This window comes from Podarcis liolepis, assembly GCF_965112155.1.
Source record: "Podarcis liolepis genome assembly, chromosome: 7".
In the NCBI taxonomy this organism is placed as follows: domain Eukaryota; kingdom Metazoa; phylum Chordata; class Lepidosauria; order Squamata; family Lacertidae; genus Podarcis; species Podarcis liolepis.
In genome coordinates, this window is record NC_139561.1 from 13028322 (window position 1) to 13045770 (window position 17449).

The 17449-nt window shown below is 46.4% G+C and overlaps 2 protein-coding genes across 7 annotated transcripts in view; one reads left to right on the top strand and one right to left on the bottom strand.

The window, feature by feature from the left end:
* FAM131C (family with sequence similarity 131 member C) overlaps positions 1–17449 on the bottom strand; it is a 57994-nt gene that overhangs the window by 12370 nt on the left and 28175 nt on the right. Inside the window, exon 7 of one of the 2 annotated variants that reach the window (XR_014528756.1) lies at positions 6806–6869. The exons of the other annotated variant lie outside the window; for it this stretch is intronic. The gene's annotated coding sequence lies outside the window, so the exon portion shown is untranslated. Of the gene's footprint in view, positions 1–6805; positions 6870–17449 lie in introns of those variants that run through there. 2 annotated transcript variants of the gene reach the window in all.
* LOC310712056 (chloride channel protein ClC-Kb-like) overlaps positions 1–17449 on the top strand; it is a 42738-nt gene that overhangs the window by 7252 nt on the left and 18037 nt on the right. For all 5 annotated transcript variants that reach the window (XM_083514670.1, XM_083514669.1, XM_083514672.1 and 2 more), the window contains 5 exons: positions 4793–4921; positions 6178–6306; positions 8783–8922; positions 10122–10199; positions 11842–11920. In XM_083514670.1, coding sequence (XP_083370796.1) covers positions 4793–4921; positions 6178–6306; positions 8783–8922; positions 10122–10199; positions 11842–11920 — 555 coding nt within the window. The remainder of the gene's footprint in view (positions 1–4792; positions 4922–6177; positions 6307–8782; positions 8923–10121; positions 10200–11841; positions 11921–17449) is intronic.

Here is a 17449-nt window from a genome sequence, read left to right on the forward strand (position 1 = left end):
GGGGAGCTTCCAACAAATTATAAAAACCACAGTAAAACTTCAAACATTAAAACCTTCCCTATACAGGGCTGCCTTCAGGTGTCTCCTAAAAGTCAAAAAGTTGTTTATCTCCTTTGACATCTGAAGGGAGGGCGTTCCACAGGGTGGGCACCACCACCGAGAAGGCCCTCTGCCTGGCTCCCTGTAACCTCCCTTCTTGCAGTGAGGGAACTGCCAGAAGGCCCTCGGAGCTGGACCTCAGTGTCCAGGCTGGATGATGGGGGTGGAGACGCTCCTTCAGGTATACTGGGCCAAGGCCATTTAGGGCTTTAAAGGTCAGCACCTATACTTTGAATTGTGCTCGGAAACGTACTGTAAATCTTTTCAGGCTGGTGTTCTATGGCAGCACCTAGAATTCCCTGACTATTGACATCAGGCAGGCCCCTTCGCTGTACCTGCTAGAACATTTTTGTTTAAGGAAGCCTGCCCAGATGTTTATTAGAAAGCCGATGTCTTAATCCGTTTGCAGTCCACTGCTGTTTTAACTTTTTGAACGTTTCGAATTATGGTGGTTATTTTCCCTATTGGTAATTTTATTGCTTTATTCCTTTTCTGCAAAACTGAGGTTGCTGTTGTTGTGTTTTTAACAGCCAAGCGGTATATATATTTTTTCTAAACAATAAGTGCTTATGAGCGAGTGCGAGAGAGAAATCAAGGCAGAAGAAGAACTTGCCTGCCTTTGAGAGAGAAGGGCATGATCCGAATTTGCAAGCGAGGCAATGTGCCTAAAACGCTGTCATGGAAAATGCACGGTCTGCTTTCATGTAGGCAAGGCTTGTTGGTCCCTAAACAACAGTCCCATCTGATGGAGGCGGAGCTCTGTCGGTCTCGAAAACTGGCGCTGCGCCCCAGCCAAGAGAAACCCCTTGAACGCACCAGATATGTTTTGCAGCAGGAACAAGACCTTTCCCTGCCCCTACCCGGACGGCGATGGAAGTGGCCGCCTGGGGGGGAGAAGGAGGTGGGAATGGGATTCCAACGCGGTGACCCAGAGAGGGATTTAGCTATGGACCCACACGCTCCCTGGCCGGTCATTCCTGCGTCTGGCCAGCTCCAAAATACGCCCGGCGGGGAATGGGGAGGAGACTTTGTCCTGGACTTTGTGTTTTTCCTGCGTCTCTCCCCCGCCCGCCCCCCCCCCACCAAGTACAAGTGGGACAAGACTGAGAGCCGAGCTGGTTCCATTTGGTGCCAAATTGCTCAGAAAGGAATCTGAGATCCCTGGACGCAATAGATTTAACCTTCCTGCGGGGCACAACTTTTATAACTTCCAGCGCGCACTGGTGAAAGCGGGTGGGGTGGGGTTCTGTTGTCGCTGTCCCATCTTAAAGCCCTACCCCCCAAGTGTGTCATGATCTGATCCAATGTTTATAAATATAGGCCTAGTGAGCATGAGCGTAGCATGGGCGCAGCTGGCCCCTCCAAAAAAATAAAAACCAATACAAATCTGAGGTTCCCCTCCCCCTCGCACCAAAAATCCTGGCTATGCCCATGCTATTTCCCAGTAGTGATGTATGGAAGTGAAAGCTGGACCATAAAGAAGGCTGATCGCCGAAGAATTGATGCTTTTGAATTCTGGTGCTGGAGGAGACTCTTGAGAGTCCCATGGACTGCAAGAAGATCCAACCTATCCATTCTGAAGGAAATCAGCCCTGAGTGCTCACTGGAAGGACAGATCCTGAAGCTGAGGCTCCAATAAATTGGCCACCTCATGAGAAGAGAAGACTCCCTGGAAAAGACCCTGATGTTGGGAAAGATGGAGGACACAAGGAGAAGGGGACGACAGAGGAGGAGATGGTTGGACAGTGTTGTTGAAGCTACCAGCATGAGTTTGACCAAACTGCGGGAGGGAGTGGAAGACAGGAGCCTGGCGTGCTCTGGTCCATGGGGTCACGAAGAGGCGGACACGACTAAACGACTAAACAACAACAACAACAATGCCCATGCTAGTGAGGAGTCATAGAATTGTAGCATTGGAAGGGATCCCAGGGTCATCTAGTCCAACCCCCTGCGATACAGGAATCTCAGCTAAAGCATCCATGACAGATGGCCATCCAGCCTCTGCTTATAAACCTCCAAGGAAGAGGAGAAAGTGCATTTTCCCCTCCTGCCCTCATACGACTAAAATTCAGGGTCACCCGATTCAGAGGCAAATCAAAAGGACTTGTCTGCACTGTTGTGAAATGTAACTGACGGAACTCCCTGCCACAAGGTTCTGATTCGAATTGCCTTAAATAGGGAGAAGCTGACACCCGCCCACGGAGAGAGAGGAGTCTGTTGGAGGGGTGGGGGACTTCTCAGGTGCCATTGGACTTCAATGCCCATCAGCCCCAGTTAGCAAGACCAAAAGGTCCTGCAATGCAGGGGGCTGGACTAGATGACCCTTTGGGGACCCTTCCAGCCTTACAATTCCATGATTCTCGGTCAGAGATGAGCAGGCTCCCCATCACTAGGGTGAATATGACGCAATGGGGGGAAAGGGAACCTCCATGTGCAGAGCCAGTCAACCTTGGAGTACTATTTATTGTTAAATGAAAAACAGGAGAAGGCTTTTACCCTCACGCCCTGCTTGCAGGCTTCCCAGAGGCATCTGATTCTGCAGGGACGCTCCTGACAGTCATATAGAATAGAATAGAATAGAATAGATTCTTTATTGTCATTACACAAGTGCAACATTGCACAAAGTGCAACGAAATTGGATGCCATCCCTTAAAACAACAAAAGCGAAACAACAACAACAACCAAACAAACCACATTCCAGCCACACCCACACCACACCCATCAAACTCCCAGGTCACACTATCGAGTTACAGCATTCAAAAAGGCCACAGCTCTTGGATAGAAACTGTTTTTCAGTCTATTTGTCTTTGACTTGATGTTTCTATATCTCCTGCCAGAAGGCAGTAGTGCAAACAGACCGTGTCCCGGGTGAGATGAATCCTGCAGGATGTTATTTGCTTTCCTAAGACAACGGGAACCGTACAGTTCTTCCAAAGATGGGAGAGGATGACCAATAATCCTTTGGGCTGTGGTTATGACCTTCTGGAGCACCTTCCTCTCCCTAGCTGTACAACTGGAGAACCAAGCACAAATACAGTATGTAAGAATGCTCTCTATGGAGCCTCGGTAGAAGGACACCAGCAGTCTCTCACTCAGATTGTTCTTCTTTAAAAGTCTGAGGAAATAAATTCTCTGCTGGGCCTTCTTCACCAGAGCAGTGGTATGTGCGCTCCAAGTCATGCCCTGATCGATAGCTACTCCCAAAAACCTGAATTCCGCCACCCTCTCCACCCGTTCCCCGTTGATATACAAGGGCTGAATGTCCGCCTTTTTTTTCCTGTAATCCACCACCAATTCCTTGGTCTTAGCCGTATTAAGAGCCAGATTGTTCTCTCCACACCAAACACAGAGCCGCTCCACCTCGTCCCGATAGGCGGACTCATCCCCTCCTGAAATGAGCCCTACCACCGTAGTGTCATCAGCAAACTTGATGATTTTGTTGCTGGAATAGATGGCTGTACAGTCATACGTATAGAGAGTGTAGAGCAGGGGACTCAACACACAACCCTGTGGTGAGCCGGTGTTAAGGCTAAGGGCTGTGGACATGTGTGACCCTACTCTAACCCTCTGGGAACGTTCTGACAAAAAATCCAAAACCCAGAGACAGGTGGAGTTGGAGAGTCCAATCGCCTCTAGCTTGGACACCAGTCTATGGGGGAGGATAGTGTTAAAAGCAGAGCTAAAATCCACAAACAGCAGCCTCACATAACTCCCCGGCTGCTCCAGATGGGACAGAGCAGCATGGAGAGTGGTATTGATGGCGTCTAAATTGATGCTGTGTCCTTAAATCTATAGATAAACTCCTGCAGCAGATTCTAATTTTTAATAATAATAATAATAATAATAATACTTTTATTTATACCCGGCCCTCCCCAGCCAAGGCCGGGCTCAGGGCGGCTAACAACTAATAATAAAAACAAGTTGAATGAATACAACTTAAAAACAAGATTAAAATACAACATTAAAACATTGGGCAGATTGGAGGGTAAACCATACACAGCACAGGTCTGCCCTTGTGGCTCATTGGAAGTTGAAACTGCTTCACATGTACTATTACGTTGTCGTCTTCATGAGGATATACGTTTGACATTTATTATACCTGTTTTGCAAAAGTCCAGGAAAGAATCGGAACACCATAGTTTAAAACTACTGCTAGAGGACAAGAATCCCAAGACTACATTAAATGTAGCCAAATTCTGTGCGTCTGCAATTAATCGCAGGAAGCAAGTGGTATCCCATAATGACCAAACCCCTAAATGTTAATTACAGGGGGCACGCTAATAATTAATTTTAATTTTTTATATTTAAATCCTTGTTATATTCATATTGTCCTCTGTATTTCTGATATATATATATATATATATTAATGATCTGTGATATTGTGTGTGTTGACGCTGGTCTGTGACCGTATTAATAAATTCATTCATTCATTCAACATTAAAACATTAAAATGCAGCCTCATCACAGGAGGAAAAAAGAAAGAGGGGGAGGGAACCGTGTGACCTTAAAATTTCTCAGCGAGTTGTTTTCATCTAATTTCAAAACTGAAATGTCAGCATTTTGGGGGTGGGGGCGGTGGATTCCAATGTGTGCCAAATGAAAGGTCTGTCGATGCCCCCCCCCCTCGCTGGGCGTCTCTTCTTATGGGTGCCAACGTACCTGACTCACCCTGGTCCTCTGCTGCCCCCTGCAGGCTGCCTGGAGTTCGTCAAGCGGCAACTTTTCCGCGTGGGGGACGACTGGTACTTCCTCTTCGCCCTTGGGGTTATCATGGCCCTGGTCAGCTTCGCCATGGACTTCACCGTCTCCAGGATGGCCAACGGTAACAGACACCCCCAGACTGCTCTCTGTCAGCCTTAGGCTCCTAATCTCTAAAAGGGAGCAGGAGAACCGGAGAGCTAAATTATTATTCATGGGATTTATTTAATTGGATTCTTGCATTGCAGCAGCTTGCTCTAGATCAGTGTTTCCCAAATTTGGGTCTCCAGCTGTTTTGGGACTACAACTCCCATCATCCCTAGCTAGCAAGGCCAGTGGCCAGGGATGATAGGAATTGTAGTCCGAAAAACAGCTGGAGACCCAAATTTGGGAAACACTGGGCTAAATGATGTTGATGTTGATGATGATGATTTTATTATTCATACCATCTGGCTGGGCTGCCCCTTTTAAATTAATAGACTTTGCCAACGTTGGTCCATTGTTTTCACTGGGTTCATTGTGAGTGTGAACCTTAGTAAAACCACAGAATTGCAGAGATGGAAGGGACCCGGGAGTCATCTAGTCTAGCCCGCCCACCACAATGCTAAAGAATCCCCAACTTAGTTGGGTACTTAGTTGAATATTCTCCCATCAGAGCCCCTACAGGAAGGAACATAGCCTCCTCGCATTCATCCCCTTTAATGGGTTCATTCATTTAAAAGGCTCCTATCCTGCCTTTGGGCCCAATTAGCAGCAATTATTGACTTGCAATGCCATTTATAAGAACGACACTGTGGGACGTTGAAGCCCTTAGAACAAAGCCGCCTTCAGAAGCTATCCAGAAAAACCAACTTTCTTGCACAGCTTTTAAAAGGACTGGGCGAAATGTGAAGACAGAGGAAGACAGCGTGGTTCCCTCCAGTTCACTGCTGAACTCCAACTCCCAGAAGCCACATATGATTTCCATCTGTCCATTCATAGAATCACAGAACTGGAAGGGAGCCTGAGGACAATTTAGACAAGTGTTTCCCAATTTTGGGTCTCTAGCTGGGTTGTGGTTTGTTTGTTTTTTTGGACTACAACTCCCATCTTCCCCAGATAGCAAGACCAGTGGTCAGGGATGATGGGAACTGTAGTCCAAAAAAACCCAAAAGAAGGCAGAGTAGTGATGGGGGTAGCCAGGGGCAGTAAATGGCCTGTGTGGTCCTCCAGCCATTGCCGAGGCAGCCCAGCCAGTGACTAGCGATGAGGGGAGTTGGAATCCAACTACGTTTGGGAGGCCATGGGTTCCTCCATCCTTGTGCTAAGCCGCTCAGTTTGAACCAGCTGCTAGGCGATGCGTCCAGAAGGACATGTCGATTTTCCTTTCTGTTTCTTTAGCTCACATGTGGCTTTACCAAGAGATTGGGGACTACCCGGTGCTGAAGTACCTCTCCTGGACCATATACCCCGTTGCGCTGTCTGCTTTCTCGACTGGCTTCGCGCAGAGCATCACGCCACACTCTGCAGGTGAGCCCTTGGGTGGGCGAGTGGGAGCAGAGGTCGGCCACTGGCGGCCAAGGTGTGAAGTCTGCCCCAGCCCCAAACCGCCAGCAGCTCAACAGCTTGCCTGCCTGCCTGATTCCCTGGCAACTTAACAGCAGAGGGAAGAGAAGGAGAAGGAACATTAAGTACTCCTGCTCACCACTTCTGTCTCAACTGTCATGTTTGCACCTCCTTTTCCTTCCGAAAAGGGACGCGGGTGGCGCTGTGGGTTAAACCACAGAGCCTAGGACTTGCCGATCAGAAGGTTCGAATCCCCACCACGGGGTGAGCTCCTGTTGCCTGGTCCCAGCTCCTGCCAACCTAGCAGTTCGAAAGCACGTGAAAGTGCAAGTAGATAAATAGGTACCACTCCGGCGGGAAGGTAAACATCGTTTCCGTGCGCTGCTCTAGCTCGCCAGAAGCGGCTTAGTCATGCCGGCCACATGACCCAGAAGCTGTACGCCGGCTCCCTTGGCCAGTAAAGCGAGATGAGCGCTGCAACCCCAGAGTCGGCCACGACTGGACCTAATGGTCAGGGGTCCCTTTACCTTTACCTTCCTTCCAAAAGGAAGCCTGATGCAGCTAGGAAAGAGTGTAAACACAATTCATTTGTAGAAGACTGGAGTGCAGGAAGCCACTTAGTTTGTACTCTGAGGAAAGGTCAGAGCTCAAGTGGTAGAATCTTGCATGCAGAAGCCCCCAGATTCAACCCCTGGAACAGGGCCAGGTTAAGAGCTTTAGAGGCCCTAAGCACTTAATTGATTTTGATGTCCCTGGGGGGACACAGGGTTAGCATACCCCTAAACATTTTGTGAATCTAACAGGAGAAGAAACTAAAAATGTTAAAAATTTTAGTTTCTTCTCTAACATGGTGAATTGCCAGTTCCATTGTTACCCCTGATGGTGGCCTATAAAATGGTGGTTTTCTTGAGTCAAAATGAGAGTACCCTTAAATTATTATTTTTTTAGAAAAAAGCACTGCCCCTGCATATATCTAATTCAAAATATAAATAATAAACAGTAAAATAAAATTCCATTTTCCGAAATGAAACAAAACCTACAGTAAGATGGAAAATCATGCTTGTTTTTGTATACTTCCACTTTATTTGTATTTGAAAAAATTTCTCCTGCTTTTTCTAATTGCAAAATCTTTGATCAGATTCTCAAAACATCTTACGTAATACATTTGCTACTATACTTAGTAGGCATCCAGCATGCCTTGTTTGTATAGTTGTTCTGTTGGGATTTGTAATATACTTCAGCTGAGAAAATGAACGCTCAGCTGAGCAATTTGTGGCCATTAATGTTAAAAATCCGGCAGTGGAAAATTTCCTGCGGTGCCCCGTTTCCCTCGATGCCTGAAGCACGTGCTTGTTTCGCTTAATGGTTAATCCAGCCCTGCCCTGGCAGCATTGTCGGGTAGGGCTGGGAAAGGCTCCCTGCTTGAAACCCCAGAGAGCTTCTGCCAGTCAGTGTAGACAAGGCTGAGCTCCATAGGCCAAGAGTCTGATCTGCTATAAAGTGGCTTACTCAGTTCCTGCCTCTTAAGGGAATGGTCTTCACTCAGCTTGCAAGCAACGCCGCTTATAAGAACAACATTCTGCTTTGCATGCCAAAGGTCCCTGGGTTCAATGCCCAGCAACTCTAAGGAGAGCTGCTGCCAGTCAGTGTAGGCAGAACTGAGCTGGATGGACTAATTGGCCAACTCAGCAAAGGCCTTGAAGTGTAGGTGGGTTCCGACGAGGCAAGACACAGTGATAACAGCAAGGACCTTTATTGAACTACAGTGGTACCTCTGGATGTGAATGGGATCCGTTCCGGAGCCCCGTTCGCATCCTGAAGCGAACACAACCTGCATCCGTTCATCTGTGATGTGCGCAGGTCGCGATTCGCCGCTTCCGCTCATACGCGTGACGTCATTTTGAGCGTCTGCGCATGTGTGAGCGGCAAAAGCCAGGAGTAACATGCTCCGTTACTTCTGGGTCGCTGCGGAGCACAACCCGAAAATATCCATCCCGAAGCATATTTAACCCAAGGTATGACTGTACATAACTGGGAAACGGAGGCAAAGCAACTGCTTATATACATTCCTGAAAGCCTGGGCCACTCCCACTCCCAACATGATTGGCTGTCTAAACTTCCAAACTGCAAATCATGACTCAGGGTTCAAGGACCAATGGTAGAGGCCCAAATCCTGAAATGTTCTGTGATTGGAGAGTGTATATCGAATCAGAAGACAGGAGCTCAGAATCCTTAGTCCAGACTCAAGCTCGGGCAAACACAGGCCACTGAATACCTAACGGGCCTCCCATGAGGTGGGCCAGGGAGAAGGCTGTTGGGTGGGGCCAATGCAGAAAGAAAAGAGGGAGATCTTCCTCAGGAGGCCACCAGGAACATCTTCCTAGCCTGGCTGGAGGTCCCCCAAACAACCTGGAACCTCCTCCCTGTGTTCTCCTTCCAGGTTCCGGCATTCCTGAGCTCAAGATCATCCTGACGGGGGTCATCCTGGAAGAATACCTGGCCATCGAGAACTTTAGCGCCAAAGTCGTGGGCCTGACCTGCACCCTGGCATGCGGGAGCACCATCTTCCTTGGGAAAGTCGTAAGTGACCCGTTGGTCGGTCAAAGGGAAGCAGCCCATGGCCTCTAGGCTGCAGAGCTTTTCTTCTCCGTTTACACCAGACATCCCTAACCTGCGGCCCTCCAGGTGTCTTGGTCTACAACTCCCATGATCCCTAGCTAACAGGACCAGTGGTCAGGGATGATGGGAATTGTAGTCCAAAATGTCTGGAGGGCCAAAGACTGGAGATGCGTGGTTTACACCCTGTGGCTATTTGCAAACAGGCTCACAGCAGCTTTAGAGCAAGGTAGCTTGGGTCTAGGAGAGGAGACGATTGGAGGCCTGCAACATCTGCCTCCAGGTCCACTCAAGAAACTTGGGTCAATGGACCATGCCACCCTCTGCAGGAGATACACCGGAGTCCTACAGAATCATAGAATTGTAAAGTAGGAACGGACTGCAACAACAATAAATATATAATTGATTATTTATACCCCATCTGGTTGGGTTTCCCCAGCCACTCTGGGTGGCTTCCAACAGAATAATAATAATAATAATAATAATAATAATAATAATAATAATAATGTGATAAAACATCAAACATTAAAAACTTCCCTAAACAGGGCTTCCTTCAGATGTCTTCTCAAAGTCAGCTAGTTGTTTATTTCCTTGACATCTGATGGGAGGGTGTTCCACATGGCGAGAGCCACTACTGAGAAGGCCCTCTGCCTGGCTCCCTGTAGCTTCACTTCTCCAGTGAGGGAACTGCCAGAAGGCCCTCAGAAATGGACCTCAGCGTTCTGACAGAATGATGGGGGTGGAGACGCTCCTTCAGGTATACTGGGCCAAGGCCATTTTGGGCTTTAAAGGTCAGCACCAACACTTTGAATTGTGCTCGGAAACGTACTGGGAGCCAATGTAGGTCTTTCAAGACCGGGGTTATATGGTCTTGGCGGGCACTCCCAGTCACCAGTCTAGCTGCCGCATTCTGGATTAGTTGTAGTTTCCGGGTCCCTCTCGAAAGGTAGCCCCATGTAGAGCGCATTGCAGTAGTCCAAGTGGGAGATAACCAGAGCATGCACCACTCTGGCGAGACAGTCTGCGGGCAGGTAGGGTCTCAGCCTGTGTACCAGATGGTGGTTCACCAATCCCCTGCAATGTAGGAATCACAGCCCAATCATCCCCATATAATTGTAGAATCCCTTCCTCTACTAATCTGCCCTCCTCTTGTCTTCCCCCAGGGGCCTTTCGTTCACCTTTCCAGCATGATCGCTGCCTACTTAGGGAAGATTCGGACCAGTGTCTCTGGGGAATATGAGGTAAGGAGCAAAGGGACAGCAACACCGTACCCCCCACCGAGGCTAAGGGGCGGAATGGGCCTGCCCAAGCATTCCTTCACTAGATTGCCAAATGTAGATTCATTGTCCCTCTTGACGCCTTCCTACATTCACAGCCAGGGTGGCTGGAGAGGTGATTTCTGCCCCCACAAAATATCCACCCCACTGCATTTTCATTGGGTGCTTTTGAGGCAGGGGAGACAGGGGAGAAATTCAATTCCATTTGCGTTAAAGGTGAGTCCAGAACAATACGCACGTTAGGAGCTCGTCCTACACTCGAGTAGGACCCTGGTAGAGACACATGCCCGACTGGCATGTTCTCTCCCTCCTGATATTTCGTTTGGGAGCTTCAAGAGCTTTCTTCAGCCTGAACATCACAGCAACCGATGCCAACTGACACCGGCACACTTAGGGATCCGCAGAGTCTTCGCAACTTGTGTGACAGACCTCAGCAACTCAGCATTTTGGCTAATCGACTTTATTTACATATAAACACACACAGAGCACTGCAACAAGGCTCCCTCTCTCTCTAGCATCAGACAGCAAAGAGAAAAAGGACAAAGGACAATAGTCCCACTTCATGGAACACAGTAACACAAACATCCTGTCACTTCCCACTCTGTGGAGTCAAAACATATACCGTCATGTGATAGACAACAATCCCATGACTGCAATCATGGAGTAGGAATTCTAACAACGCAAACCTAAATTGCAGCCATCCTCTGAAATTTGAACCTTTCCAAATTTTGCAAGGCAGAGTCAGGCGTACAGAAATGCATAGAACGAGGGCAAAGTGTACAGAAAGAGCATGCATTAGGGAAAAGCAACATACACAAATCTGTTATACAGTGGTGCCTTGCAAGACGAAAATAATCCGTTCCGCGAGTCTCTTCGTCTAGCGGTTTTTTCGTCTTGCGAAGCAACCCTATTAGCGGCTTAGCGGACTAGCGCTATTAGCGGTTTAGCGGACTAGCGCTATTAGCGGTTTAGCGGCTATTAAAGGCTTAGCGGCTTAGCGGCTAAAAGGCTATTAGCGGCTTAGCGGCTTAGAAAAAGGGGGGGGGAGTGAAAAAAATCGCAAGACTCGCAAGACGTTTTCGTCTTGCAAAGCAAGCCCATAGGGAAATTCGTCTTGCGAAGTGCATCAAAAAACGGAAAACCCTTTCGTCTAGCGGGTTTTTCGTCCTGCGAGGCATTCGTCTTGCGGGGCACCACTGTATTAAGAGAAATGGCTTTGCAAAAAAAATGTGTACATTAGGCAAAATCACACACACACAAAGATGTGCCTGTCAGGAACATTTCGCACTAGAATGTTGCAGACCTCATTTATTTTATTTTTCAAAAATCACTAACTATGTCGAAATGAGAACTGGATTTAAGAGGTTGGGAAATGAGAAACGGAGAGGAACCGGAAGGAACGGATTGTCTCCCCCAATCTTCGCTCAGTTTAATAATCTGGGCACAGAGCTGGAAAGGGGTCAAACTGGAGTGGCTCCTGCTGGCTTGGAAGGCAAATGCAGCACTCAGCACCCATTCTGGAGCCCTGGGGGAATTCATGCTCAGCCGCGCTGACTCTCAGGCAGATGCAAGAGGCACTTAGCAAACGGATCTCTCTTTCTCCTAGAATAAGAGCAAACAGAACGAGATGCTGGTGGCCGGAGCGGCTGTTGGAGTGGCCACTGTCTTCGGGGCTCCCATCAGTGGTAAGAGAAACAAGCACACAGACCAGCAAAGCACTGCCCTACCCCGTGGGTCAGATTCAGTAAAACTCGCTGGCAAGTGACTTGCAAAGTTTACAGGGCTGGGAGTTTGTGGGTGTTTGGCGAAAACGCTTTGCGTCGCTCTGTCAAGCAGCTCATGTCTAAAGCGGCAAACCGGTGGTCGTTGGGGGAAGGGGGCTGTGTTGGCCAGGGGCCTGCAAAAACCACACCTCTCCACTCTGGTTTGAAGTGGGTAAGAGCTGTGGGCAGTGTGATAGGAATTTTGAGGTCTTAGATATATGGTAATGTTCATAATTGTACCAACCAAGCACGTACGTAGATCAGCACAGGAAGACCAACCTGGAACCATTTTGATTCCTAAACTGAGCCAATGTTTTCTCTGCAAGGTCAAAGTGGGAAACCTCCCCATTGTCTCTTTCCTCACAAACCCTGTCTTAAGGGCACATTTAAGATATGAATAGGGTGTGAGCCTGTGACCTGGCCCAGGAACTAAGTATTTATCATTACAAAAGACTGGCCAGGCTCCCCAGGCAATCCAATCAAGTAACCTGCCAGACAGGAGATAAACAACGACAGGAGAAAAACAACATTAAAATTTCTGTTTTAGACCGCCTTTTCTGTGATGTAGGTATGATGTATCTGGGGGGTGGTCTTAGGTTACACTCCTTCTGTGATGTATGTATGATGTTTCTGGGGGTGGTCTTGATCTACAGGGTGGCAATTTCAGAAGTATTTATAAGGCCTTGCACGCCATTTTTCTGGGTTCCTTCTCTCTCCTGCGGGTGAGGGGAGCACCCTGTTGCAACAGATCAATAAAGATCAGGCTTACTAAATAAAGGGCACAAAAATAATAAAGGGCACAAAAAACTTTAAAGAATGGCAAAGGGTGATTTCTAGATTTGTCTGGGAAGGAAAGAAGCCCAGAATTAAGTTTAAGATATTAACAGATACCACTGAAAGAGGGGGCTTCGCCCTGCCAGACATGAGACTGTACTACGAGGCGGCATGCCTTTGCTGGATTAAAGAGTGGATAAAGTTGGAGGATACAGAGTTATTGGATTTAGAAGGGTATAAGAACAAATTTGGATGGCATGCCTATTTGTGGAGAGATAAGATAAAAGTACATAAGGGATTTTGCAGCCATATCTTTAAGGGACCTTTGATAGAAGTTTGGAATAGATATAAGAACATACTAGAACCAAAAACCCCACACTGGTTATCACCAGTGGAGTTAATAAGTGTAAAGAAAGTCAATATGGGGAAAAAATGGGGTAGGTACGAAGAAATGGTATTGAAGGAAGGAGGGAAGTGGAAAATTAAACCATACGACCAGGTAAAAAGATATACATACGATTGGCTGAGTTACTATCAGATAAATGAGATATTTAAAAAAGAAGTGAAAGAGAGGGGCTACGATGAAAAGACATCGAAATTTCAGAGAGAGATAATAAACTGTGATCGGAAAAATCTGTCAAGTATGTATAAAATACTGTTAGAATGGAACATGAAAGATGAGAAAGTCAAAAAAGTGATGACTCAGTGGGCAAAGGACCTCGGTTATGATATTCAATTGGAGAATTGGGAAAAATTGTGGAGAGTGAATATAAAATTTACAGCATGTGTACTGTTAAGGGAGAATATGTTAAAAATGTTATATAGGTGGTATATAACACCCGTTAAACTAGCCAAGATGTATAAAACAGATAACAAATGTTGGAAATGTAGACAAAAAGAAGGGACGTTCTATCACCAATGGTGGGAATGTGGGAAGGTTAAAAGCTTCTGGGATGAAGTCTATAATGAAATCAAAAAGATATTAAGTTACACATTTGTAAAGAAACCCGAAGCTTTTTTATTAGGTATGGTCGGAAAAGATATTAAAAGAAAGGATTGTAAAATCTTCCAATATGCGGTAACAGCAGCTAGAATCGTGGTGGCGCAGAAGTGGAAGCAGGAAGAAAGCCCAACGTTAACAGAGTGGAGATTAAAATTGACGGAATATGCGGAGTTAGATAAATTGACAGGGAAAATTAGATATATGAAGGATCAAAAATTTATAGATGACTGGGGAAAATTTGCGGATTATCTGGAGAACAAATGTTTAGTAAACACAACGCTAGTAGGATTTAAAGAGGCACTGTAAAACACTAAGAAGTATTGCTTATGGAAAACAATGTCTGAAAGATGGTACTAATGGCAGTACGAAAGATTGGAATGCGTTATAAAGAGATAAATACGAATGAATGTCAAGGACGTTGAAGGAAGTCCAAAAGAATGAGATGTATGAAACACGGATTTAATGTATATATATGGAAAGATTAATAAAAATTTTTAAAATACAAAAAAAAAAAAAAAAGATCAGGCTTACTAGCTGCTTTGCTTCTCAATATTCTCTGGTTGGCCTCTGTTATCTTCTACTACCAATAGCGAACCTATGTAAGGACTCTATATGGGCTCTTGGATACCCCATAAGGGAAAAGGGCAATTTTTGTTTACAACAGCAGCAAGACGAGGCTGCAGACTCCTTTGGGTGCCTCAGATGAAGGATCCAGTCATGGCCACGGAGGAAGTCAGTGGCAGAGCACAGGAGGCGACAAACAGCAAACTGTAATAAATAAAAATCTGCCCTTATTCCCTTATGGGGAACACAAGAGCCCTTATAGAGTCCTTTGTATGTTCTCCATCGGTCGGAGGAAAAAGAACCAGAGAATATTGAGAAGCAAAGCAGCTCGTAAGCCTGATCTTTATTGAACTGTTGCAACAGGGGGCTCCCCTCACACGCAGGAAAGGAGGAGGACCCTGAACAAAGGTGTGCCCGCCCTTATATAGACACTTTAAACTGCCAGCCCTGGAGTCCAAGACCAACCCCAGAAACATCATACATACATCACAGAAGAGGTGTAGCTCAAGACCACTCCCCAGACACAGCATACCTACATCACAGAAAGGGCGGTCTACAACAGAAATCTGAGTGCATTATTTATCTCCTGTCTGGCAGACCTGTTAATGGTCACTTGATTGGATACCCTGGGGAGCATGGCCAGTAATGACAAATACTTCGTTCCTGAGCCAGGTCACAGGCTCACCCTATTCATACACAGACATACTCTTAGGACAGGATTTGTGAAGGAGGAGACAATGGGGAGGCTTTTCCATTTTCCTTTGACCTTGCAGAGAAATGTTTGAGGTCAATTTGGGAGGGACAAAATGGTTTCAGGACTTTCTGTGGGGTTTCAGACATGTGGTTTATATATCTATGTACATGCTTGATTGGTGCATTTATGAACATATATATATATATATATATATATATATATATATATATATATGTGTGTGTGTGTGTGTGTGTGTGTGTGTGTGTATATGCAGGTTTTGGTGTCTTCGGGTATCTTCCCGTGTAAGAGTTGGGGTGTCTAGGCGACGTTTCGACGAGGTCTCACTCGTCATCTTCAGGCTGGTGCTTTCGGCTTCTTGTTACTGGAACAGAGCAGGATCTCAGTGTTTGAGTTCCTATAAATACTGTTGAGGGGGTGTGGTGTATAGCCTCCAACGTTCTGGGCAGAGAGGAAGTTCCCAGGTTAGTGTGCCTTTTCTTCTTTTGTTCCTTAATTACTTGAGGGATATCTTGAGTGATTTCTTGAGTGATATTCTGAGTACCACTTAGGTGGGTCATTAGGTGTGGATTAGTTGCTAAAGCTTTCGTGTCTTGACCTCTTGAGCTTGTGAAGAGTTTTTCTGAGAAGATGGCTGTACTGCACTTAGTTGTGCTCTGGCTTGGCTTCGTGTATAGGGGCGAGCTGTGGTTTTGTGCCCTGTGTCAGCCAGATCTGTGTAGGGATTGCAGGGGGGTGCAGCATCCGGAGGTGCCACTATGGTTTGGCTACTGGATGGTGTCTGTAATTTATCTGTGGAGGGGGTCTGGGTTTGGGTCTGGTGTGGTTGATTGGTGATGGCGTTCTGTGTGCCTCTGGTTCTGGTGTCGGTTTTTGTGGGGAGGGCTAATTTCCAGATGTCTGGCAGGCGGGACGTGTCGTCACGCTTGTTCATGTTGTGAGGGTGTTTCTCTATCTCGATGGCTTCCATGATTATTCTCTTGTGGTGATGTTCCATGTTAAAGAGCAATTTGGAATCTGCAAAATTAATTTCGTGTCCTGTTTCTTTCATGTGTTGGAAAAGAGAGGAAGTTTTTTCTTCTTTTTTGACGGCATTCTTGTGTTCTGCGATACGTGCATTTATTCGTCTGTTTGTTTGTCCAATGTACGTGGCTGGGCAGACTTTGCAGGGTATTTCATAGACCCCTTGGTTTTCCAACTGGATTTTATCTTTGGGGTTTCTGAGGATATTGGCTATTTTTTGGTTGGTGCAAAAGGCTGTTTTGATATTGTGTTTATGGAGGATTTTGCTAATTTTATCTGTAGTGCCCTTGATATAAGGAAGGAGGGCCATGCCATTGTTTTCTTCTGTGTCTTGGTTTTTGGGGGGTGTTTCTTTTTGGATTAGCTTTGTAACCCTGTTTTGCTGGTATCCATTGGCGATTAACACATTTGAGAGATTCTGTAACTCAGTTGTCAAGTGGTCTTTGTCAGCCAGGCGTTTGGTTCTGGAGATGAGAGTCTTGGCTACGGAGTTTATTTGTGCAGGGTGGTGGTGTGATTGTGCATGTAAGTAGCGGTTGGTGTGTGTTTTTTTCCGGTAGATAGTGTGTCCTAGTGAGCCATCAGGTTTTTTGTAGATTAGGACGTCAAGGAAGGGAAGTTGGTTGTTGGCTTCTATTTCCATAGTGAATTGTATTTTGGGGTGTAGGCTGTTGAGATGTGTGAGGAAGCTATCTAGTTTTTCTTTCCCGTGTGGCCAAATTACAAAGGTGTCGTCAACATATCTGAGCCAAAGTTTGGGTTTGTGTTCTGACTTGTCTAAAGCATTGGTTTCAAAGTGTTCCATGTACAAATTTGCGATGACCGGTGAGAGGGGTGATCCCATAGGTGCTCCTTCTATCTGTTTGTATCTTTGTCCATTGTGGATGAAGTACGTGTTGGTTAGGCAGTGGTTGGTCAGGTCCAGGATGTATTCGGGGGGATTGTATTTGTTTTGAATGGCTGTCAAGGCTTCATTAATGGGCACTTGTGTGAAGAGAGATACAACATCGAAGCTCACAAGTAGGTCATCGGGATGTAGGTTTTGCTTCTTTATTGTTTCTATGAACTGGAAGGAGTTTGTAACGTGTGAAGCGATGGATTCTGCATAGGGCTGAAGTTGCTTAGCGAGAAATTTAGCGAGATTTTGTAGAGGTGAGCCTATGGAGCTGACTATTGGTCTGAGTGGTGTTCCTTCTTTGTGTATCTTGGGGAGACCGTAGAGTTTGGGGCATCTGGATGATTTTTCTCTGGGGATGATTCTTAGCTGGATTTCTTCACTGATAGGAGAGGCTTTTATTTTGGATTTGGTGGTTTTTTCCAGATAGGTGGTGGGATCTGTTTTTATAGGTTGGTAGGTAGGGTCTTGGAGTAGATT